General features: G+C 39.4%; 2 protein-coding genes across 2 annotated transcripts; both read right to left on the reverse strand.

The window, feature by feature from the left end:
• Window positions 1–1,005: 1,005 nt before the first annotated feature.
• On the reverse strand, window positions 1,006–25,550 carry LOC140237417 (uncharacterized). Its single transcript, XM_072317337.1, has 17 exons — window positions 25,501–25,550; window positions 22,297–22,411; window positions 21,793–21,869; window positions 21,113–21,251; window positions 20,407–20,577; window positions 19,917–19,970; window positions 19,111–19,221; window positions 18,392–18,608; window positions 16,797–16,893; window positions 14,328–15,042; window positions 13,762–13,826; window positions 13,015–13,037; window positions 11,972–12,036; window positions 11,416–11,523; window positions 10,596–10,755; window positions 8,198–9,650; window positions 1,006–3,830 (listed from the first exon to the last, which is right to left on the reverse strand). The coding sequence occupies exons 2-17, from the start codon at window positions 22,372–22,374 to the stop codon at window positions 3,767–3,769; spliced, it is 3,597 nt and encodes a 1,198-aa protein (XP_072173438.1). The 5' UTR covers window positions 22,375–22,411; window positions 25,501–25,550; the 3' UTR covers window positions 1,006–3,766.
• Window positions 5,251–6,570, reverse strand: LOC140237803 (tigger transposable element-derived protein 4-like). Its single transcript, XM_072317732.1, has one exon. It carries the CDS (start codon window positions 6,568–6,570, stop codon window positions 5,251–5,253), a length of 1,320 nt encoding a protein of 439 aa, XP_072173833.1.
• Window positions 25,551–26,398: the final 848 nt, after the last annotated feature.

A 26,398-nucleotide genomic window follows, 5' to 3' on the forward strand; every position in this document is an offset into this window, starting at 1 on the left:
TAAAGTAAGACGAGTGACTACTTGACAGCAAACTTAATATTCAAGAAGACAAAGATAAATATGTAATTTGTAACCTTGACTTCCGAATTCCTATAGACAATTATTTTCTTTCTAGTACAGGCTGTATCTGTGCTACAAAATATATCAACCATTGTTTCAAATTCAATGAATTTTCCCTGCCCTCCAGAGAGGTTGTACAGCCCTGTGAAGTACACACATGTTCACCATGTGGAAACGTCCTTTGTAAAGTAACGAAAACCCAACTTTTATGTACAGTGTGTATAAATTCTTGACATGTAATAAAAATGTCAGTATTCCAAAGGATGTCCAGTGTGCTCCTGTATGCTTTTGTACACACATACACACACAAATATAAAATACATAATACATGTATACAATATATATGTTGTAATATATTATATATGAGATATATATATATATATATATATATATATATATATATATATATATATATATATATATATATATATATATATATATATATATATATGCATGCATGCTTATAGTAATACAGTGGACTCCCATTATAACAAAGTCCTCGGGACCAGCCGGCAGTTTTCAGTCATTATATAAATTTTGTTATAACCAAAAAAAAAAAAAAACACACACAAAAAAAAAACAATAAAAAACTTGATGATAATGCTAAGGGGTGAAATTTAATTTTGTTATAACTATGTTCGTTATAATGGGAGTGCACTGTACAATAAATAGACACTAGACACTACGGAGACCAATTTGTGTTTCAATGTTTTAAACTACATTATATCCCATTCATACCATGCTTTACTGCTGACAACACTCCTACACATTTTTCCATAGTTATGCACTGTCTCCCATATAGTCTCCTGACCTGTATTATCTTCAGCTCTGTTCCCTGTCATTCTAACAGCACTTTACCTTATCTCATCTCCCTCCCTCTCTCTCCCCCTGTCTCAGCAAACAAAAGATTACTAAGAGCAAATACTCCACTTCACTCAAGGTAGATTGGTTTCATGTACATTCATTTGTATTTCATTACACTGTCAAGGTACGGTACATCGTATTCTGTACAAATGATGTGATGCATCTTTGCCAGGAAAATATACATGGGGTGCAAAATGAACAAGCAGAGAATTCAGAGTATTGGAAGTACAAGTAAAATGACAGAGTTACATAATACCTGATACAAATGTACATGACACATGAGTCGGGAGTTGATACTGGACTGTTAACTCATTCACAGAATTAGTCCTTCTATCTTGCCAGATCTTATTAAGTAATACATTATACCGTAATCTCTTCATTTACCAGTGATTCTGCTCCTGTAGTTCAGGGCCCTCTGGTAGAGCAGTGGCAACACTGGAGAGGTTACCCTTGGTAAAGAAGACATTATTATTCTTATTATTATTAGGATGGGGGAGGGGTGCAAATTGTCCTTGGCTAAAATTGATTAATTTGGGGGCTTCATTTGACTGACTCAAGCTCTGGAGAGATGTAAGAAAACAAGCCCCAATCTGAAAGGAACTGGCTATAGATAGGAGCTTCCCCACATGCTTGTGATTGTAGGGCCAAGTAAAATCATCTTGTAACTAATGGTTTAATAAAAGAAAAATGACTATGTATCATATACTGTGTAGGAAACATGGTCATTAAAGACATGTCCTTCAAATGTGAAATAGGATATGTTACGTGCCACTTTTATGCATCCATAATTCAACAATCAAAGTTTGGTTTTAAAGAGATCTTGTTTTGCCCTTTCAGCGTGACTTACATGACGTGAAAAGCTAAAAGACATCTTCTCTTTTGCTATAATGCAAAGAAAGTTATGCTTGAATGTTGTTTGTGTGCTCTTTTTTTTTTTTCTTCCAGTAGTTTCAACAACATTTGCTCAGGCTTTAGATTCATTTGCACAGGAGTGTTCCCTAACTTTAACATTTTAACAGTGAGCACTGATGATCCAATTTCATATAAGATTTTTGCCATCTAGCAGTCATGGTGCACTTGGTTTATACAGAAAACAAGAAACGGATGTCTCAATTATTGACTGCTTACTACAAGACATGTACCTTCTTTCCATTAAAAGGCAAGACATTTGAATCAGAAGCAGATGTATCAAAAGAATAGGCAATTTTGTGTCATAATAGGTAGATGTTTGTACATGTACATGTAATTCTAGTAGAGCTGCAATTAGATGAACTCCATGCAAGAACAATCTCCTGGTTAGGCAGTTGGGTTGATGCAAAAAAAAAAAAAAAAAAAAAAAAAAATGCAATTCCCAATAAGGAAAATGCAGCTGGTTTAGGCACTACAAATGTCATATTACAGATAGCTGAACACATACTAATCTTTTACAAAGCCTTTGCTGGGCTACTATTTGACACGAAGTCAGTTTGTTGAAAAATGCTGACATGTCATGGTATTGGAAACAACATCTAACAATGGCTGATGTTTCGACAAGTTGATACTCCACAAGAAATATATCGTGCAGAGGTACTCATTTTGAGGCCAAATGGCAACACACTTGCTTTTCAGAACCTTACCTGTCACAAGACATTTCAGTAATCACGACAGTTTTCTAGCGAATTTGCTCCAAATAAATTCAATTTGTATCATTTATTCTGTGCCAATCACACAAGCCTCCTGGACAAAGAATTCTGAATGCCTTGTGTACAGTCTTGTCACTTAGGAATACAGCGAATACATTCCCACACAGCAAAGATAGCAATATTACAAAGTATTATAATGACAATGCAATTTCCATCTCATAATATTGTCAAATTTTCAGATTTTTCATCTTTTTTTTAAATATTGTAAAAATAGTCCTAAGGTGTATAGGGTGTTTGTGAGAACAGTTCACTATATCATTCCCATATATCTACTCTGAATAGCCTACATAAAGCAACAATGCACATATCTTCTAAAGTCTCTGTGCTTTCTGCAAAAAAACCCCTTACAGCTGAAATCCTGTCACCTCCAAATCACAGTGATTTTCCCCCTCAAATTCTGGAAGCGCATTTGGAGCCAAGCAACATGTACATTAACAACATTGCATTATAAATATAAAGCACAATGTTCCTTCATGACAGCCCTCTACAATGTTTAAAATGGAAAAAAAAATGCTCACTTGGCATCTTGAAGCAATCTGGTTAAATCTCACAACACATTCTCCACACTATTGCAGTAAACAGTGTGCAAGTTCCTGATATGTTGAAACCCCATCAGGCATGGACTAACAAGACCTTTGATTTTGAAACAAAAAGTTAGAAACTTTATAGACCCCTGTACAGGGCATCGACATACTAACTATTCAAGATATGCCAGGTTTGTTTTAGAAAGAAATAGAGAGACACAATAAAATTTTGAACCCATCACTGAACATGGCAAAGAACACAATGTGAATATCACACAATCCCATTGCAACTTAATGCAATATCTCCACTGGAAATTGAGCAAGTGGCAAATTCAATTCCATTCAATTCCAAATTGTCTGCAGCATAACTACTAAGTAGTCACTAGTCCGTTACTTGAGCTTGGGATACTTTTGGTAAGGTACTCACAAACTGTACTGACAGCAAAGGGAGGAATGGCACAGAAAAATAAAGTTGGGAGCGCGAGAGACTTAGAGAGCTAGAGAGAAGTAGAGAAGCGATTGAGACTGAGATGATGTGGTTATGAGTGACACAGATCTTGACAAAGCCAAGACGGTTAGTGGGCTCCAACAAACACAGTATCCCATCGTGGTCTGTGGGAGGCTGACTACCCTCCTTCAGTCTGAGTCGAGGTCCATGCAGTCGTCACTAAAGGCCTGGTCACCTTGATCGGTTTTAGCTCTGTGCGTGGGGAAGAATCAAACCCAAATATAGCACATGTCTGGCATAGATGACAGTCATTTTAGAAAATATGCCAACATCTGTAAAGTTTTGGGTAAATGTATAATAGACAAGGAAATATACGTACACTAGAGCAAAATCACAAAGGCACCAGACTACAATTCATGTAGTTGTGGATTGAGCCTCAAGGAATGTTCTCAGAAAAGATGTGCCACTGTACGAGAGAATGAGGTTTGTCAGAATTTTGTTCAGACAATTTGAGGTTGATATCATTTCTGAAACCTGAAAATGAGGAGTAACATACAAGCAATATCACCATCAGATCACTGGAATGGTAAACAGGATGGCATATTTGATGACTTAAAAGGGGAGGGGGGACAATTTGTTCATTTTGCTGAAATACAACGCTCATGTTTTTACTACTTTCTATTACTTCTTACTTACAGGCTTCCTTCTCCTGAGATATCACATGCACACATGAAGAACAGCTCAACTTTCAGCCAACAAATATCAAGTACTAGGGACTGCTGAATTTCTCATTGCTTGATTTCCAAAAGAGCAAAAATGTAATATACATGTACTGTGATCGAAAATGCACCTCAAGGCATGTTTACTTTAAGAGTGTAGCAACACCCAGACATATTACTGTCCCATTTCCATCACTGTTGCATTCATGGAAGACATATCATTGCAATATACAGTCAACCTCGCATACCTCAAATTAGTCGGGACTGAAAACGGTTGATAGTTTTGAGGTCATCATTAATTAGAATCAGTACTCTGCCTATTCATATACCTAGCTGTCAAGTTCATTGGGTAAGGTTGAAGAATTTTGTATCATAAATGTACAGTATTATGACAAATAGTCATTGATCACTTGTCAGGCAAGAACTGAAATCAATGAAACCAAAAGGTTGAGTTGTATGTTCAAACAACTTTGGGTATCTGCATACATTCTTAATAGGTCTGTTGTTTCACAAAGTCACCACTACAAATTATCATACATAAAGAGCCATGCCTTTCTTTAGGTATGAGACAATAATCATTGATCACTTATCAGGCAAGAACTGACATCAATGAAACCGAAAGATTGAGTTGTACGTTCAAACAAGTTTGGGCATCTGCATGGTCTGTTCCTTCATGAAGTCACCACTAAAGCCATGCCTTACTTTAAGTATGAAACAGCAGATTGTACAATGAAAACAAACGTTGAACTCCAACATACAGATTTATATTTTTCTGTCGTATTTAATCGATATGTCAGTACACTGAAAAGTGTATAGTAATGGAAGGGAAGTCATAAAAAAGGTTGTTGGATTTTAAGAACAGAACAGGTTTTGCACGATCAGTACCTAGATAACTTCAGTAATAGGAATGAAACATTAAGAAGTTCGTTGGAAACATGCCTAACAGCAAAGTGTCACTGATGGTGTTTATAATTACTCATGAGATACAACTCATAATTCTCCACAAGCAATTGCAGCTCAGCTGGTGTTTGCTGAAAGATGTCAAACTGCCTGATCACGTTGAGAGCTTGACACACTTCACTCATCGAAGGTGGTTTGCGCACACAATCCTCCCCCTGTTGGCTACTGGTTTCACCATTACTGTTCTCGTCATCGCTCTCGCCGTCTTCTTTGACTCCTGTGATTTCAACAATCTGGTCATCCGTTAAGAGCTTGACACCCGTGTCAGTTGCATCCACGTCTATGTATTTGTCCATGGCAGGTAGCGGGAAGAGGTCGGCCAACCTCTCCCAGACGCCGCGAAATTGTTGTGCGTCTTCAACACCTCCCTCTTCACCGCGATCTCCATCTTCCTCTACTTGCTCACACAGAAGAGCAAGTCCCACATTCCTGTATACATGAGCTATTGTCTGTTGGGACACCCTGTTCCATGCCGTCTTCAAAGCGATGATAGCGTCAAGAAGGTCCCATTTGAAGGGAACTCCCCCATCTGCTGCTGCAAGTCGTCTGAATGCCAGGATGTGCCGATAGTGTTGTTTCAAATTTCTGATGACACCACCATCCACTGGCTGGGTCAAGCTGGTAGTATTTGGTGGCAGAAACACAAGTTTAATGTTCTCCAGCTTAATATGAGGATGAGCCGGACAGTTATTGATGACCATAGCAATCTTTCTCCCTTCCATTTTGCCATCAAGTTTCCTCAGCCATTCCTCAAACAATGCCCCTGTCATCCAGGCCTTCTTGTTGGCTTTGTAGGCAACTGGCAGATTTTTCACGTTCTTAAATGCGGGTGGTCGCTTGCTCTTCCCGACGACAAAGAGGGGGAGTTTGTTGCTGCCATCCATATTAGCGCACACTAGAACAGTGACACGTGTATTCTGCTGTTTACCTCCATGGAAGGTAGTGCCAAGAAAACAGAGCGACTTCTCTGGTAACATTTGCCAAAATAAACCAGTTTCATCAGCAATGTAGATATCCTTCGGGTCATAACGCCTCAGAATATCTGTCAGCTTTCCATCTTTCCAGCCTTGGATAAGCTCTTCATCCACCCCAGCAGATTCTCCAGCCTCTTTGATGTAGCCTATTCCATATCGTTTCTTGAAACGACTTACCCAGCTCAGTGAAGGAGCTGTCTCGTGACCAAATTCTTTGGCAAAGTATTTGGCTTTTTCAAGCAGCATCTCCCCATCAAGCCGGAGATCAGGCAGAGATTCCTTTTGCCGAAACCATGTGATCAAAGCCGCATCCACATTGTCGAATGCCATCTGCCTCATTCTCTTGATGCCCTTCCGTGCATCACATGGATTTTCAACTGCTTGCACAATTTTATGGCGGTTTTTTATCACGCCCGACAGTGTATTGGTCTTCACATTAAACTTTGCCGCAACATCTTTTTTCTTCCATGTTGGATTTTCATCCATGAAAGTGAGGATTGAGTATTTTTCCTGATACGATTTTACGTTCAATTTTCGCTTCGTTGCCATGCTTGAAAGTGATAGACGTGCTGCTCTCTTCGACCTACAGAAGGATAATGGCAGAGAGGTCTATTGCCAGGAGTTTGTACCCAGTTTTCTTCACAATTTGGACATTGAAGTTATGCAATTCACATTCTTGCTATTCGCGGCGGACGTCTTTTTTCATTTAGGGGCATGTGGGGTCGATGGGCAACTTTGTATTAATTGTTCCAAGAGGTACTGAGCGAGCTTGACTAGTACCTCCTTGAGTGCTCTTAGTATACATTGAATTTTGCATTATTACAAGTTAAATATGGCATATAGAATATCATCATGCTAACTGGAATTTGATGGCTTTCTCAGCGAAGAAGTTACTCCAGATATTTGCCTGAAAAATCTTATAGCGTATCCTTCTGTAACATCGAAATTTATCTGAATAAACTGTTGTCAAATCATATTTATTCTTTATTATGCTTGGCTTACTTCCAGATCATGTACCACAAAAAGAGTATTCAGTGCTTACGTTCTCGGGGGAGAATAATAATGAAACAAACCTCGTGAAACAAAAAAGTTAAAAAAGCACTATGCAGGAGATTGATGTTTGGACAGCATAACTGTCAACACCTAAGCAGGTGCACCACGACGGTTGAGAAACCTATGCCCATGGCATGACTATAACAATCACAAATCAGAACACAGTGGTTAAAGAAAAGAAGTTGATGGGGCAGAGCGCAGTGCTTCTGTAAGCACTCCATTGGCATGGGTGCTATGTGCATACCGTGTACGTGTGTAGGTAGGTGTGGGGGAATTTTCTTGCCAGCTGTGTATTGCTTTGGGCCCGTGATCGTTCTGGTCTCTAAATATTTACAATCAAGTGTGGAAAGATTTATGACATGTCTTCGCTGTCTACGCGCGCTTAATTGGGGGGAGATGCTGAGTGATGTTTGCATTTCGCTTCGAGCAACATGCTGGGAAAAACAATAAGTTAATTAAGATTGGGACATTAGACTTCCCTCCGAGGTAACCAAACTTTGTATAAGTTTTTCGAGCTATGCGAGTCGTAATACACAGAAACTCCAAACGAAAAATCTGGTGATATTTGGCTTATCCGACATCGAGGTTAGCGAGGTTGACTGTATGTTTACAACTACACGTACATAAAAAACTTGAGCTCATTCCATAAAATGTGAAAAAAAAATCAAATTGCTAACTACAAAGCTGAACACATACTTGGAAAGTTACAAAAGCAAAGCAATTTAATCATTTAGAAGCATAGTGCACATCTTACTATTATGCAGATGTGTACCTTCTTAGCTAAGAGCTGATTATATGTTTCTGCAGACAATACAGGTATTGACACTTTTCTGAGAAAGAAGTCTATCCATGATAACTGCAAAGAGCACATCGGAGAAATTTCTGAACAGTCCAAATGAAATCTGAGACTCACCTGTGAGTTCCCTGTTCTCCATCTGATATATCCATGTCATCAATGGGCCGAGCCATTCCTGGTGGTCCTGGAGGCTGCTGCTGCTGTCCCATAGGTTGGTAGGAGGACCCCAGCACCGGAATCCTCTGAATGTCTGCGGGGAGATTGGCACTGGAGCCCAATGTGGGGATGCGCTGGCCGACCGGAGGAGGAGGGTTGGGCTGGCTTGACGACTGCTGACGGTACGCCTTTCCATACTCTGGAGGTACATCATCATCATCGATGCCATCATCCTCATCCTCCTCGGGGCCTTGTCCTGTGGCTGTCCCATACTCAGGTGGAATGATATTGAAGCCACCTCTGTAAGCCTGTCCATACTCTGTGGGAACTTCTCTGCTCTCCCTTGGCCTCCAAGCTGCCCTTCCATACTCCACTGAAGCATCCTTGGCCTCTCTCCTGTGAGCTCGGCCATACTCTTGGGGAACTGGAGCGTGAGACTGGGAGACTCTGTGCCCGGACGATGCTGACGAGGACTCCGATTGTGAGCCACCCCATCTTGAGCTCTGAGGCTGCCTGCTGTGCCTGCTGCTGGATGAGGGTTCTGGCGGTGGGGGAGGGGTGCGAGGACCCTTCCTGTGCCTACTCTGTTTAATTCCCTCAAAACCTTGACGTGACTGTAGAAGTGACCTTGCCCGTTCAAACCAATCCTCACCCAACCTGGATTCCTCCTCTTCCTCCTCCTCCTCCTCCTCTTCTTCTTCAGGTTCTGGTGTTGCTGCTTTTGTATCTTTCACCTCCTCTTTTGATTGTTCTTCCTTTTTGTGGGTGTCTTCAGGATTATTGAGCACCACACTATCACCATCACTGTCTGGAGTGGCTAGTGCCATGTCTGCCTCCCCTTGGTCTTCTTCTTCCTCCTCCTCCTGCTCCTCACTTTTGGGCTCATCATCTAGCCTCATCAGCCCTTCCTCTGCAGCTCGCTTCAGTAGATCCTTGGTGACACTGGACCCAGCAAAGAGGTCCGCACCCATGAGCCCACCCTCCGGTGACCCGCTCCCTTCTTCCGGTGTCTGGCTTCTCTCAGTGACCACATTCTCTTTACCTGGAATGTCTTGATCCTCTTTAACACCATCATCAGTTTGTGGGACATCCTCCTGTAAACTTGGCACATTCTCTTTTGCTGATTGCAGGTTGTCTTGCTTGGCAATGTCAACAGAATTTGTTTTATTGTCTGTGAGAGCTGTATCTGGTAACGAGTTCTGAACAGCTTCTGGGAGATTCCCCACTTCATCCTCCTGTTTAGCAGCTTCTTCTTGACTGTCCCTCTCACCATTTTCCACCGGCTTCTCTGCCTGTTTCTCAACAATTTGCTCTGCAGGACCATCCACTTGCTCCTTCTGTGGTGAATCTTTCTCTTCTTTCTCAGTTGTCACCCGGACGCTGGCACTTTCATCCACTCGGTTTTCCTTGTCTTCTGCATATCAACAGGAAACATGAGAACAAAAGCTTTAACGAGTATTGCTTGTAATGTCTGATTCTCTGCATTCACAAATAATGAGGGCTTAGTCAATATAACAAGCAAGTGCTCCTTTAAAGGGATGGTACAGTTTTGGTTGAAGTGGAGCTTCAGGTTTCCATCTTTTCTTGATGATATTTTTTTTTAGATAATGAGAAACCTCTTATGAAATGTGAAAGAGCATACAATTCTAAGAGGAATTCAAAGTTTATTTAATGAAAACTGGTTTTGAAATGGCCAAGGTATCCAGAACAAAGTGATCCTAACCCACCTTTTATTAGGATCGCTTTGTTTTACTTTGTTTTTTGATATCTCGGCCATTTCAAAAATGATTTTCATCAAGTCAACTTTGAATTCCTCTTAGAATTGTATGCTCTTTACATTTCATAGCGTGGTTTCTAAGCATCTCGTAAAATGTTGAAAGCTGAATCCTCACCTCAACCAATACTATACCATCCCTTTTATCTTACTGCTCATTCTTGGTTCATACTTCAGCCCCCAATGCATCTTCCTCTATCGGAATGAGAGAGGAAGAAACAGAATTCAAAGGGAGAAGAGAGAAACCTCACACAGCAACAGCTATAGTCCATACACAGGGCACATGAATTTGTTGAATTTGTGAATGTGAGACAAAGTCTATTCGGGTGTTTCCCATGTCACCTTGAACCATTGGGTGGCTCTAATAAAGTTTAGTTTGAGTAGTGAAATCACCGACACTGCATGACAATGTTACTAAGTCTTTGTAAAACTTGTGGCTACATAAATCTTTGGAACAGTACAACACAAGGAGGATGACTAACTGAATGCATGGGGTGGGGAGGAAAGACAACACTACCAGGCTTTGTTCTATCACTGTTACTGAAAACTAGGAGACTGTATGAGCAGTGAGGATGTCCCTTTTACCCATTTTGGGTTGCTCCGCAGCCTTCTTGGCCTCTGCTTCCATCTCCATCTTGAGCTGAGCAGCACTCTCTGAATCTTGCATCAGGAAAACTAGCTTGAGTTTGTTGTACAGGTACTCCGCCTTCTTCCGCACTGTGTCATTGGACTTGTATTTTCGCACCTTTGGCAGGGAGTAACAACAATAACAATAGTAGTAGTAACGATAATAACCATGACAATACTAATAGTGATCATGATACTACCAGCACTTACAACATGCTGATTTCTAAGTTTTCACAACATTGTCATGCTGACAGGGCTCACAACATATCACCACCTGTCACTGGATTCAAACCTGCACCCATCTAGAGACCATTCCAGCTGGGTTGCCACTTTATGGCAAAGAAGTGCTATATTCATTCACAATATGGTTTAGTTTCCTCCTGGATAACTACAATTTGTACAACTGGGTAAGGATGAGTGTCTTAAACTCAAGGACACCCTGAGGAAGCAGGGCTTTAATCTTACATCTCCTTGATGACAGCCCAGACAGATCACAACTCCCTTTCAAGGGGTCAAAGCACAAGAATACAATCAAAAATTCTGCTTACAACAATCAATCTGAAGGCCAAAGAGGCCTAACAACCCCCCCCCCCCCCTACACAGATTTTACTGTAGAAACAAACCACAAAAAAAGAAAAGAAAATAAATAAATAAAATGACTGCAATACAAGTCCATATGTTCGGGTAAGGTCAGATGCAGAATTAATGGAGATCCTCAAGATAATAGATAAATCTGTTCACACATGCAAGTTAATATTAGTACTTTGGAAGATAGTACCTTCTTGATGGTCTGGACGAAGTCCACATGTTTCTTGAGGAAGCTTGGTGTCAAACTGTCAATCATCTGATCTATGCTGGTCATGATCTGCAAGCTTTTGACCGGTTCCTGTCAAGTAAACAAAGATGACCCATCACATTCACACACAACATTTCCCGCATGTCCTTCACTAGCATAAAACTGAAGGTCAATTATAGAGTTACGATACTTTCTTTGTTTCAAATCAAGATAACAACAATTCATGCTGACAACAGACTTCAAAATCACTTTACCTCTCTCATGCTCAGATCAGCAACATGGAAAAAAGAAGAAATATGAATAATATGTTCACATTGCATGACAAACGAGTTTCAATTTCTCAAGCAATAACAAGAATGTATTCCTCATAATTCTTCAATCAAAACAGACAAAAGCTGTGCTTAACAATTTTTAAGTTTCTTAAATTTCTCTTGCCATGAAGAGCCAGTAATTCTATCATCAACAACAACAACAACAACAACAAATGTTGCTTACATTTCATCGTTCACATTAAGATTAATATACAGCATGAACTCACGGGGTTATCCAAGGCAAGTGACTGTTTGAGGCCCACATGGAGACGCTCAATCTGTTCAGCAATTTCTGTAAGGGATCAAAGGTCACGAGACAGCTTGTTCACTCATGTCCACCAAAATTTTGGACAGGAGGTAAGAACACAAACACCTAGTCTTGCTTTCTCATTTATCAGTTTCTCAATTTGTTTCTCAGTTATACTTTTGTTTCTCATTTAGTTAAATGATATGAGGTCAAAGGAAATCAGGCCACATGTTTGTTTGATACACCACTAAAATGTGTTCTGTGAAAGAGGAAATTTCTGTAGGATGGAAGTTTTTGCACCTTTCACTCAACATGACGCAAGTGCGAAAATAATAGAGAGCAAATGTTTTGCTTGTTACATATGACATTCTCTAACTCTGATTTCACATGTGGGATACTCAAAGGTATAACTGCATGTTATTTGTAATTTTATTTTCTCCACATATGCTAGTCCTTAAATGTGAGTGAAATTACTCTCTTAATGCAGTACAGTTTAACATAGTATGTGCTACCAGGAGCCATAGCCACTGTGACAGTGGTGAGCTGTTTGAAGTGCTTACTCAATTATCATAAACAGTTTGCAAAATTCATCTTTCCCAGCTGAGCTCCAAAAATCACTTGCGCAAAAATTTCACTATCATAGTAAACTATTGGAGCACAGACAGAAAGTAATTCTAAAGGATGGTTCACTTCCTTTCATCAAATTTGACTGAAGTGACTGCAGGCATGCACTCACCACTTATAGATTTTTAAGTTTAAATGACCCATCACAGTACAGTAAAATTCCAGAGTTTGCATGCAATCAACAAAGATCAGACCTTCATTGCAAACATCGTAATACAAACTATTTCAGAGGTTTCTCAACCATCACATAATGAGAGCAAATGTTCAGGCATTTAACAGATTGAGGGCAATCGGACATATAAAATACGCATACATCTTGCCTTATCATCCTGTCAGTAAGAAGATTGATAAAGAATAGACATGTACGGGGCAGAACTGATAGAATGAGAAAAAACTCACCTTTGCTTTTGTCCTTCATCATTCTAGCAATACAAGAAAAAGACAAATACCACTGATTATTGACCATGTTTTATGTCAGCAGTTTTTGAAGACTTATTGACAATCCTTTCCACAAAACTTGCTTATATCATCCTAAACCAAGACTGACCTAACAACATGCAGTATTCTGTAAAGCTATGACCATTGTTCTGAATGTTGACTGACCTAAGATCTCATCTGTATGTATCTAGTTCAGTCTCATAGATAAACATGAAGTCCAGATTTATTATGTCAGAGTGGGTTAACCCGTTGAAGACTAGTCTCAAGTATACCCAAGCAGGTATCTATGGGAAATGTGTGTTATAGCAAAATCAGCCCGTCCTAAACGGGATAAAGTTACACTCGAGTCTGAATCACACAAATCTCCACATTATAAAAATTGTCACATGCAAATAAGATCTGACACTTCATCTATATTTTTCCCACAACATTGGCACCACTTGGTCAATAAAATGAATGAAGGCTCTACGCATTTGAGCAAGAAAGCATGTTAAATATGGTTGGACACACAAGATATTTACCAACATGTTGTTATAAACAGAGATATTTCCTCATAAAATTGTATTCACAAGGAAAAGATTGTTGCTAGATGCACAAGCCAGTTGACCTTTAGGTCAGATTACTAAATTTATATTTACCAGTAAGCCTAATGCTTGATTAGGCAAGTCAGCAAGATGATAACATTTCCATATTTTATGTCACACTTACCCTTCTCTGGCTTTCTTCTTGGCCAGTTCCTTCGCTTTAAGGGCAGCAAGCTCTTTTTTCCTCCTCTGCAGAGACAAACAATCAAGATCCATATTCTTTAATTCAATATGCAAATTTGCATTTCAGTTGTTTTGGGGTTTTTTTTGTCTTGGGGGGGGGGTTTCAGTAGTCAAGATGGGGATTCAACTAGGCCGTCCTTCTTTCAAAATCTCAGTATTAAAGCATTCAATCAAACACCTTCCCATAATACTCGTTCGTGACAATGACTTTTGATAGACTGACTTTTGATGTCCTGACTGACTTTTGATGTCCTGTATTTGATTACAAACACTGCATATTCAAGTATCGAGGTGGCTAAACAGGAAATCAAAAAGCTTGCATATTGGTCAAATTTTTCTGGCAAAATATGCATGAATTTAGGCAGCATGGTCAACTTAGGATTGCTACCTATTTTGAAAACATTAAACAAGCATACACTTAAAACACAATTTAGAGACATTTTCACTACATTTGACAAGTGAAATTAAATCGATTGCAAATCAATCTGTGATCGCTTTTTTACTCACTTCTTCCTCTTTCCTTTTTTCTTCCTCTTGCTTTTTCTTGGCCTCAAGTTTCTGTCGTTCTTCTGCCTTTCTCTTTGCTTCCTCCTTTTTCTTTCTTGCCTCCTCCTCCTGTTTCTTTTTCATCTCTAATTCTTTCCTCCTCTCCTCCTGCTTCTTCTTCAACTTCTCCTCTTTCTTTTTCTCCTTCTCTTCCTGCTTCCTCTTCTCCTTCTCAAGACGTTTTCGTTCCTTTTCCTTCTCCTTCTCCTCCTTCCTCTTTGCCTTGTCGGCCTTTGAGTCCTCCTTCTCGTCTTCAGCGACAGTCTGTTTGTCTTCGTCGTCTTCTACACCAGCATCCGAGTCTTCTTCCTTCACCTCGCTCTTCCTCCTCTCTCGTTTTGAAGTTTTCTTCGGCGTCTCTTCTCTAGCTACATCCTCATCACTAGACACATGTTCATCTTTCACTTTCACCTGATTCTGTTCTTCTGTCTCTCCTACTTCGGCTTCCTGCTTCTCTACCTTGGCCTCTTCCTGTTCAGAAGACTCCCTCTTTTTCCTCTTCTTTTCATTCTTCTTTTTGGCCTTTTCCAACTTTTCCTTCTTCTCCTCTTCCCTCTCCCGCTCCCTCATCTGCTTGATTTGCTCCTCTTCCTGTTTCCTGCGGGCCTCTTCCATTTTGCGCTTCTTCTCCTGATCTCTTTCCTTCCAGGACATGTGGACATCAGAGTCATCATCACTGAAATCACAAGAAGCCAGGAAAGTATTTTGTATTACAAAGTTTTAATAATTTAATATCAACATTTTATTCTATAAGAAATGAGAGTGCAGCAGCCATTAAAGAAAAAAACTAGAAATGTCGCTACGGCGACTGGTGTATGCCTCCGCCATAATACATGGTTCTCCTAATAGGTCTATAGTACAATGTCTTGACAATGTGTGATGACAGTTTCACACAATTGGCAAAATATTAAAATTACAGGTTTGCCACAAATGTGCTGAATGTTCACTTTCCTAGAACTAGGTTCAATTGGATGAATGATTAAAATGTCAGAGTGCAGGTATTTGGGGGAACTGATGATTTTCACTTGACTTTTGACCCTTTTACAAGTTTATGCATTGAGTAATTTTCAAGGTATTGAGAAAAAGTATAATTTCAGTATCAAATGGTAAAATAGTATTATTGAAACCTGGCCTTTGACCTTTGACCCCACAGTTCCAAAGAGAATCACTGTTAGGTAGAACATGCATAAATATGTAAGTTTCATGACAATACCTTGAGTTATTTTTGAGATATGGAGGAAAAAGTGCAATTTAGCACTTTCACTTGACCTTTGACCTTTTGACCTTTGACCTTTTGGCAAGAAACTTCCCACAGAATATATATTGGGTTATACATGCATACATCAAGTTTTAAAAAAATCCTTCAGGCACTGCATAAATATAAGGAAAGTAGTTATATTTTGAGGAGTTGACCTTCACCTTTGACCCCCTGACCTTTGACCCATGACCCCCAACTTCCCTAGATAATCACTGCCCATCGGTACAAGCATATATACTAAGTTCCATGAAGATACCTTGAACCATTTGCGAGATATGGAGAAAAACATGAAATTTCAATTTTTTTTTTCACAAAATAACCTGTGACCTTTGACCTTTGACCCTGTGACCCTAAAATCCACACAAAGTATCATCCCCCAAGGATATACCCTCATACCAAGTTTGATGCAAAACCACCACACGGTTCTTGAGATATCGACAAAAACAAAACGGGACGGACGGACGTACGGACGTACAGACGTACGGACGTACGGACGTACGGACGGACGGACGGACGGACGGACGGACGGACAACCCGAAAACATAATGCCTCCGGCCACTTCGTTGGCGGAGGCATAAAAAAAACACATAGCCTAAAAAGGTAATGTTTATTTATTTGTCTGTTTGTTGTTTGTTTGGGTTTTTTTTTTTTTTTAGCCTGAACTGTCATCACAAATATCCCTACCTGTCCCTTGGTGAGATACTGTTTCCCTCATTTTACTTTGTATATATGCTGGATCTATACTTCTTGTCCAGCGGCTAGTGGTTTCGAGTGGATACTCATGTTGTATTTGGTCCAACCGTGGCAAGTATATCATGAGTTATTTCTAGTTGGGTGTGATCTTGCTTCTAACCTTCACCTCAACCTTCAAATCTCCGAGCCTGTGAGCTGAATCTTAGCTCAAGCTCTAATCAGTAATTCATCTTTGTAGCCTTTTAGCTGAAATGAGCTGGAATTCATTCGATTTATAGTAAGAGTAAATTACTGGTTTGGCCATTACAAAAAGTAAAAACATTCTTCACTGACAGCTAGATGTCATTACATCGAAGCAGAGTCAACCGAGGGAATTCACTTCTCTTTTTACAGTTAACAAACAAGTAAGACACCTGCATTCAGAACAAGGAATGCTCCACAGCGTTGTATTACATTAAAGGAATGGACATACAACGTACCTTGATATACTGTCACTAGACAGGGGTTTAGTCACTACAGGTTTCTGAGGCTTTGCTTTCTTTGTGCTGGACCGGGGTGTCTGTTTGGCTTTCTTCTCTGCAAAGGCAAACGAAATAATGACACTATAATTGTGATTACAACAAATTCCAGTATTAATTTCAAATTCTGCTTTAATCTTTTAGATCGTCATTTAGATATTCAATTCAATTCAACTTTATTTTCATTTCCATTAACCCTAAAAGGGCCGGGGGGGGGGGGGGGGGGGGGGGGGGGCGGAATCCGCCCCCCCCCCCCGACGTTTCGCGCTATAATTCTGTAACGCGAGAAGGCCTCATCGCGAGGCTTCTTGACTTTCTTCGTTCAAGTCTCGCGCAACTTTTGAGACCAAATTTGCAATGTCCGCGCATACTTTTGCGAAGCCACGCCCATTTTTGTAACGGAATGTCGCTCCAAAACGGGCACAATTTTGTGATTTTGTGTACATTTCCTATGGAAAACAGTGCTCTGTCATGAAAGGCATAAAAACCTGATTATTTTTACAATTAATCACTTTCATTGATTAATTTTGTGCTAATTATGGTAGAAAAGTGGTCAGTGACAATTTCCAATGAAAAAACAAAGAAAAAACAAAAGTTGAAAAACAAAGAAATACATAAGAAATTCTGAAAACAATAAAATACATAAGAATTGAAATGAGTTTTGGAAGTTTTTGTGATGTACAATTGTTGAATAAGCTAAAACAGATTTACAGATCAAAAATTAGACTCTCAATGCTTTTAATTAAGCTAAAATATCACCTCGAGCCTAATTTGCATAATTAATTAATTAAAATTAGAAATTGATTGTTTCAAAAAATCTTATAACACAATCTTGTAGATTATGACGCGGGTCTCACGCATGCAAAATTTCATCGCGATCGCACCACCGATGGCCGAGATCTCAGGGGGGGGCGGAATCCGCCCCCCCCCCGGTCTGAGCATAGCCAAAAAAGCCCGGCCCCTTTAGGGTTAAATAAACAGGGAAAATTATATACAATGCATTAACAGAACATATTTGTAGTAATTTCAAAAACGTACATTAACAAAATACATGTGATCATGAGTAACAACATAATTGCTTGACTTGGAATTGAGATAAAAATGCTTGACTTGGACCATCACCCCGAAGCTCTACCAGACTTCATTTGTCAATTCAGTCCAGTCATAAAGTAATAGTAGCATTCAATATTTCTGCAGTTGTTGCATGAAAAATACAATTTTAGCTTTCATTGTAAGTCTTGTCCTTCGTTCGATCCCCATAATCAACATGCACATACATTCTAACCTCTGTGATTGCCGCTGTCATAATTCATCCCATTGCACACACTCGATGGAAAGGCAGACATTCACAACTACATAATCATGCTATCAGCAATGTTGGTGCCCAGGCATTAAAATATGGTGATTACTGACAAGATACATGTAAGTTTTTCTCTTTTTTCAGTTTCTTTTCCAGCAGTTTTCATCGTATATTTGTGAGGTTCAGTTTCTTGCCATATTTTTTGCAGCAAGAGGAAGTAGAAATTTGATATAATAACTACATTTGAGTCACTCACCCTTCGGTGTTTGCTTTTTTGGCGGGGTCTTCTTTGTCTTCTTGGGCTTGACAACTTTTTCTTCCTCATCCTCCGAGTCCACGGCCGGCTTTGCATCGTCATCATCATCCTCATCATCCATCTCTTCGTCGGAATCAGCACTGACTTTGGACTTGCGCCTGGCCTTGCTTGAAGAGCCTTTGCTCTGCCGGGCCTTTTTCTTTGCTGGTGCAAACTCCTGCAAAGCAATCCATTATTTATGTTAGAATATAGTGCAGTGAACATGTTGCTACAGTGCACTCCTGTTATAAGGAACACGTTTATAACAAAATTCCGGTTACAATAAAGTAAAAACTTAGGCCGTAACATTATCCACTCACATATTTTTATTGTTTATTTGTTCAGTTCTAACGAAATTTTGATATAACAAAAAAAAAAAAACTGTCGGTCCTGAGGACTTCGTTATAATGGGAGTCCACTGTACAAATACAGCGCTGTGATTTTAAGGTATGATGCAAAACATTAAGCACATTTTTCTTTTCTTTTTTTTTTAAACTCATAGTAGAATTTCTGCATGAGAAAGTAGTTATTTCTTCGAAAAGAGAAACAAGAAACTAACCGGTTCACCTTATTACAGTATGAAATATGTTATGAACACTAGGTCTGAAAGTATTGACAAGTTTAGAAAATGATATCTTCTGAAGTTGCCAGCATGGTTGTAGGCATCACTGCTTCCGTACCTCCCCACTGCTCTCTGTGGCGCTTGGAGTTGCATCGTAGTCCGTCTCATCATCATCAGATCCTCGAACCTGGGGGCCCCCTGAAGAACGTCTCCCCTGCTTTGACTTGGGCTGGGTGGAAAGAAATATGTACCTGTTATACAGCTGGACAACAGTGTGAAAATAGAGTTCACGGTATTTCTTTACCATCATCTCTAAAACAATATTAAAGAGGACTTCAAAAGAAGTAGAAGGAAAAAAAAAAAAAAAGCTCACCGTAGTTCTAAAAGTGAGTAGAAATAAGGTTTGCACAATCAAGTTTAGTTTGCTACATTTTAACGCTTGCTAGAGGATATCCACTTCATACAATTCCAAACTACCACGTGAATTAAGAATTTCCGTCACTGTTGATAAGATACTGCAGAATTCAAAGCCTCCAGCTTTGACTTGACTGCATCAACGTTGAGCATGCATTCTTAATTCAATCCATAGTTACAATGCAAAGTCAACTGTACACAAGTCAAAATCAAAATAAATCCTGGACTGACCTGATGAAATGTGTGTGGTTATCACACTGTGGTGTTTGGTTTACATCTATGAAGCTTGCTTTATTTAGTGAAAAAATAAAGACTTTTCAAATATGTTTACAAATGAATGTATAATGGAATCTTGCGAAAATAGGACACTTCCAGAGAACATTGAAATTACTGCCCATGTTGATTTTTTTTCTAAGCATTTGAAAGCAGATGCAGAGAAAATGTTGCAACAGGCATTACAAAATTCAACATTTCACACTAACCAATAAGTTGACATTATTTGGTACATACCTTACTGCTTTCTGCACTTGCTTTCCTCTTCTTTGGCTTTGGTGTTTTCTTTTCCTGTAATAAATAATAATGAGTGCTTTTTAACTAAAGAATAAGGACAGTACAACACCTATGCATCAAACTATCCTCGAACTCTGTATTTACTAGTAGTGTCTTAAACAAATTTTGCCAACAGATAACATCAGTTTACACCTCTAAAAATAAGACAGCTTTAATTTATTTACATTTAGTGTTATGACTTGGGCTATTCTTTTTTTCTTCAAAGCTCAAAATACATCTTAATGCTTTTATTGCTAGTGTGACGGTATTTCACTTCACTAAGGATATTTCATTCATTTCAATATATGACAGCTAGACAAAGAATGGAGAAACTAACATTCAAATCCTCTTAGAAACCAAATTAATTGAATAGAAATATATGTTCAAAAATTTGCAAATTCCATTAAAAATGACAAAATCTACAAGTTCTGCCAGTCTTGTTTGTAATCACCTTGCTCTTCGGCTTCTTGCCTCCCTCATCAATCACCAATCCACCGTCCGAGTCATCAGAGTCTGGCTCCTTTTCAACTATCTCATCTCCTTCCTCCTCCTCCTCCTCCACCTCTTCTTCTGTCTTTACTGCACTTCCTCCAGTTTCCTCGTCAGTGGAGGAACCGGGATGCTGGTGGAAGAAAGGCAACCCCATACTGGATGATCAACAAACAACACTGTCATCAGCACAGCAACTATTTGGCACCCTAACATTTTTATGTGTGCTCGTTTAACTCCGGAGGAGCAGGCACATCTGTGAACAAATTTGTTCATTTATGGCTTTAGACTATCACTTGTTTTTTCTCATCAACTGAACAATGTTCTTCTCATAAATTGAGATGCAAATGCTAGCCGATGACACTCCTTTGTAGGATGTATATGACAAGACTGTCATTGATATTTAACACTTTATGATGTTTTGTAAAAGCTGTCAGTATCCAAGAGTGGTTCTTTGTCAACAGTAAAGTATCAATGCTTATAGCTACTTTTAGCAACATTCCAATGAGCAGGACACACACACACACATAAAGAAATATTTGTATCTTCCCTTTGGATTTCTTTAAAATTTGTCATCATATCACATGATAAAAAGATGATCATGACATTAGTTTGTCTATTTTTTATTCCAACAAAGTAAGAATTCACTTTGAGCTTCTAATACTTACCACTCCATGAAACTTGACATTGGGGTTGTTTTCGATCTCCCACAAGCCGATGTTGAACGCCTCATATCTTCTGTGTGCTTTTCCATATTTCTCCTTGAATTGTGCATATGGGTACAAGTCTTTCACACCCATAAAAGCCCTAAAATATTGTATCAAAGAACATTATAATATTTCATTGAGTCATCTTGCATTGACACTGCACAAGTCAATTTAAATGAGACATGACAAACAACTTAAGCTGTATATCATCACATACAGACATTATCATCATTGTATGGCACTCAATTTACAAGGGAGGCGCATCACATTCAATGCTGAATCAAGTTACTCTGTATCACTACACCTTCATGAACACACTACATTCTGTGGTTCAGTAGTAAGGTATATGACTTGTATATTTAAATCTTACTTCAGATTAGCAGTCTGAACTTATTCTAATATCAATGTTTAAGACTCACTAGAAAAGAAAAGAAAATCAAAACAAAAACGTGAGAACTCTTTGAGATATTAAAAGTCATGTACAACATCAGACACATCTTTTTCATTTTTTTTTTTTTTTTTTTTTTTGCCAGCCTTTTTCCCATTTGAACAAACATGACTACTGTACTGGCAACATATTGTACATGGTAGCGCAAATGGCAACAACAGAAAGAAAGGACACATATTAAATCCATTCTTACGTTTCATGTGTGCCAAAGAAGAAGATGGGGTATTTATTTGGAGGTGGCTTCACCCCTCCTTCTGGAACATCATCAACCTAACATGCAGAGAGTGAGATAGAAAGACATGAGATGGCATTAGAAAGACTGATAAACACCACAAGTACTAACCATACAATGTACATAGTACTCAGTCCCTGTGTCAGTGTAAGACAGCCTAACCATGTGCAAAGCTATAATTGAACACAATGTTTTTTGCATTGTCTCCAAACCCAATCATCCATATTCATTAATATTCAACATCAAACGTGTCCATCATAAAATACAACAAAGATTCATGAACATTAAAACTGCAAACGAAAGAGGAATACATTCTTAAAATAACAGTGATTTATATCATCAAATAATAAAATACTCAGTGAAGTGACTTTTTACTTTTTACAATTACAGAAAGTAAGAAGTACTCTCCTGATAGATTAAACTGTATCATTTGGTAAAGCAAGAAGAAATGTTGAATGTCCTTACCCTTGCTGGCCAAAATGGCCATCCTTTCATCTTTGCGAAGACCTTATCTCCTGGTTCATACTGCTTTGGCCGCGACATGGTGTTTTTTTTCTTTTGAGACCACACTTCTCACAGGCTGAGTTTGAAGTTAAAAATAATACGTAAGTCAGAACATTGTAAGATTTCAGAAGACAAAGATTAAAAACAAAACAAAACAGATAGATCTTTGACTGTTTGAATGATGTTCATTATGTTATTGGTCCAATAGAGTACTCACAGTAATAACTCTGATACTACATAGCTATTAAAAGTATCATGAGCCAAGTATACAAACTACCACTGTGGAGTGGTGATAAATTAAAAACATTTTGCCGAATCTTGTTAAAATACTAATATAGGCCTACTCCACATTAAATCAATCAACTGAGGGGGATATGTACAACTACAAGATATTTTGGCAGCTCAATCCACATCACAGCTATGGTTGTGAAAGGATGTCGTGAAGAAAAAAAAAAAAAAACTTAGAAAAATCTGGACTGTAGCATCACTTCTATATTCTTCCAAAGTAAAGATCTTTTAGCAGCTATATAGCCATGTAACCAGGTAAAGCACATCTCTGGTTTTTGTGAAAGGATGTAGAATATTCGATAAAATCTAGACTGTAGTTTCACTTGCATGTCAGTAATGCCTTCTTCCATACAAAGTTCACAGTCACCTGGTTGATTGACATAAGATATAAATCAATTCACCCAGGGGGATATGTTAAACTAGAAAAGATTTTGGCAGCTAAATGAGTTAGCACAGCAGCATTTCCCTGGGTTTTTGAGAGGGGTTTTCAAACAATTTATAAAAATCTTGACTGTAGCATAATGTCAAATGGATTCTTCAAAAGTTCACAACTATTTGGCTGACATTTAATGAATGGTAACAACTAGACTCAGGTTCTAAGACTTCTACTATAGAAGTATGGGCAAAATCTATTGGTAGTAACTGACATATTAAGAAGCATTGATAGTAACATCAAATGTCATGTACTCGCTCAAAACAAGCCCCATTTTGCAAGCTTCATCTGAAAAAGAGGGCTAAGTGTTAAACCCTCAAATGATGCAATATTTGGTACCCTGGGGTACCAAATGAAAATTCGCCATTTTGTCGAATTATTATTTTTTTTTCCAGCACTGTGCCCTGGTTTACCAAAAAAAAAAAAGGGTAGAAATAATTTTTAGTACTATTATGATCAAAAATATTTTCCTGTTTGTGATTATGCAACAATTAGTGCATGCAATAATAACTTCTTTTTTTTCTCTCATTTGCATGCTCGGTTGCAAATCTTCACTGTTTAATAATATGTCTACATGTTATTGTAAGTACTGATTTTATCATGTTGACTTTGAATGAGATTGGAAATTAAATTTGACTTATTATCCATTCCAAGACAGTGTCAGTTTTTTTTAGTAACAGTTAATGTTCTTGCATTGAGTGGATTGAGTGAATGAATGATCACGTGTGTGGACATTATTGCCATTCGGATTTATGCCGGCGCTGATGATGAGAAAATAGCTGCCATGACAACAATAACTGCACAAGAAAATGTTAGAGTCTACGCATAGAAATCTAGTAGGGTAAAACCCCCAGTATTCGGTCATTTAAGCTTTTCTGTAATATTTTTTAAACTAAAATAATACATACATCATATCTACAGCAATGTATGTGAAATATATCAAATTTCTTTAATCTCAATCACCTTGAAAATCCCCTAGAATACGGTCACCGTGATGAGAATTCGGTCACGCGATATGCGCGTTCATAGTCAATGCGTGTTCAAGGCAGCTGAAAAATGCGCCGCGCACTACTTTGTTGGCGCAAAATTGCATTGGCGACGTTGCGGCACCCATTGGTGACCGAATACTGGGGAATCGGCACTTGCATTCAACCCTTGTACATTGATTCACTGTCTCAACATGTACGGAAATTTTGTTTTTAGCGCTTTTTCAGCAACCTGTACTCTTAAAACTGGGCTTAATCTGCACGCGCTTTTGGAAAGTTGCGCCGATTCTGCACTTTTGACGGTGAAATCTGGGATTTGGGATGGATTTTTGGAGGGGACTAAAGGCCCATTAAGGGACTTTCCTGTTGTGACTGAGTGTGCAAGTATGTGAATTGATGTGATTTGCGTGTGTTTGTTGTGACATGACAGTAGAACTTACTGGCTGGAGATTTAATAGTGATAAGTGACCGAATTCTGAATTCTGGTAGGTGATCGAATACTATACTGGTACTCCGAGTCTTACCCTAGATCAAAATAGAACCTGTCTAGTACAGTAGATCTAGAGTTCTAGAGCAGGTCTAACGTCAGTCGAGGTTTTACATAATATCAATTGATAATGGACACAAGACGGTGCTATGCAATGGTGCAGGCTGAAGTTATCCCACGCTACGAATCATGATGCGATGGTACCATGGGGTACGGCGTGCCAAATCAGATGTGTAGAAATGCCCACAAACGTGATGTGACAAATGAAATGTAACGATCGGCAAAATCATAAAATCGGCCCCATATAGGCATAATTTAGCAGTGCGTGGCGCGCGTGCACTCCACTATTCCGAGTGTTAATTTACTGCAGTGTTCTCCGTTAGTTAGCAAGCAAGGCCAAGGTTAGGTTAGGTTACCACTGTGTAAATACAGATACTAGGTTAGGCTAATCCGGCCGTGGGCCGTGCACCGCCACCAGCTACCGAAGTACCAGCGACCCCGACACACGTGACGCCGTACCTTGTCCCACGCCAGCCGCGCCGGAGTTAGGGTTGTATCTAACGTTAGATTAGAATTCTATGATTAAATTAGTTGAGGGACATTACGTTCCTTTTTGGAAGTAGATCTTAGGTACAGTCTAGACGTGGCAAGGCCCAAAGGGCCAAAAGAGGCACATATTCACACACACAACACAGCACACACATATGAGGGATGCATGCGATGGAGGAAAAACAACACACGCACACGGCCCTTCTTCGCGGGGAAAGGCACGCACACCACCATCATCGAAATCACAGACTATCGCTATCTCGAGCTCGCTCTACCTACGATTGAAAGGCACCTAGTTATCCACGAATAATTGAAAAGTGGTAAATTCTGCTAAAGGTCATACACAATATCTTATTCATCCAGTTATTGCACATACACTCCATCACAAAAATCAGATATATGACGAGAAAAAGTAAATTTACCAGCTCCTTTCGTCGAAAGAGACTCTTCAAAGAACAGCCATGAAAGGCGCCATTTTCGATATTATCATTCAGGCTCGTTCGCGTGATGTTCTCCGTGCTATGAAAATACTAGTCGAGCACGGCATAAGCAGAGGCACGTCTTGCTCTGTTGCGTGCAGCACAGCGAGCCTAGGGGGAATCGGGGGAGTCCCGTGTCAAGAAGGTATAAGTACGGTACTACAGTATAAGGCCCGACCGACAGCAACACTCACAACAGCCGCAGCATAACTGCAGGGCACGCACGGCATCTGGAGGTCCTGGGGGTCGGTTCCAACTCGTTCAAGCGGAATCAGGCCCGAGCTTGGGTGGACCTTTTTGTAACTTGGGGTTCGTTTAGCCTGCCATACGACGTGTAATATTGACAGCCTCGTAATGTAGAAAGAGTAAGACATCTCTGACTGACCTGTGCAGCTTGCAGTCCACTAGCACTGGTCAGGTAGGTTTTGCTTAGTTGAACTTTCACTTGACTCTCGTAGAGACTAATAGAAACACTTCCCCCCCCCCAATGGATGGTGCCGCAACTGGCAACTCCTACGTCCTATCATACATCAGCATCAGATTAGGGGCAACTACACCGACATCCTTATAATTGTATAAAGTTATATGAACTGCTTTTACATGTAGTAGACCTAAGTAGAATGCTTTTGTGGGATCTGTCAGGCAGTCCATTAATTTACGCACTACTTCAAGTACTTGTACCACTGAAAATGCTGATGAACAGCAGTTTGAGTTGGATGCGTCACTGCACTGGAGATAGCGAGTGAGGGAATTGTTGGGAAATATTGATTGTTAATGTTGGTCACCGAGTTTAACCTGTTGAAGACGAGTCCCGAGCATACTTGGGCAGGTGTCAATGGGA

Source organism: Diadema setosum, chromosome 14, assembly GCF_964275005.1.
Source record: "Diadema setosum chromosome 14, eeDiaSeto1, whole genome shotgun sequence".
In the NCBI taxonomy this organism is placed as follows: Eukaryota; Metazoa; Echinodermata; class Echinoidea; order Diadematoida; family Diadematidae; genus Diadema; species Diadema setosum.

Excerpts from the sequence above, each read along its gene's own strand:
- LOC140237803 (XM_072317732.1), bottom strand. The coding sequence starts at position 6,570 with ATGAGGCAGATGGCATTCGACAATGTGGATGCGGCTTTGATCACATGG.
- LOC140237417 (XM_072317337.1), bottom strand. The coding sequence starts at position 22,374 with ATGTCGCGGCCAAAGCAGTATGAACCAGGAGATAAGGTCTTCGCAAAG. Across the intron at positions 13,827-14,327 it reads AAAAAAGGAAAGAGGAAGAA|AGGAGGAAAAAAGAGCTTGC; the intron begins GTGAGTAAAAAA and ends TTGTCTCTGCAG. Across the intron at positions 3,831-8,197 it reads GGAGAACAGGGAACTCACAG|AGCTAAAACCGATCAAGGTG; the intron begins GTGAGTCTCAGA and ends CCCCACGCACAG.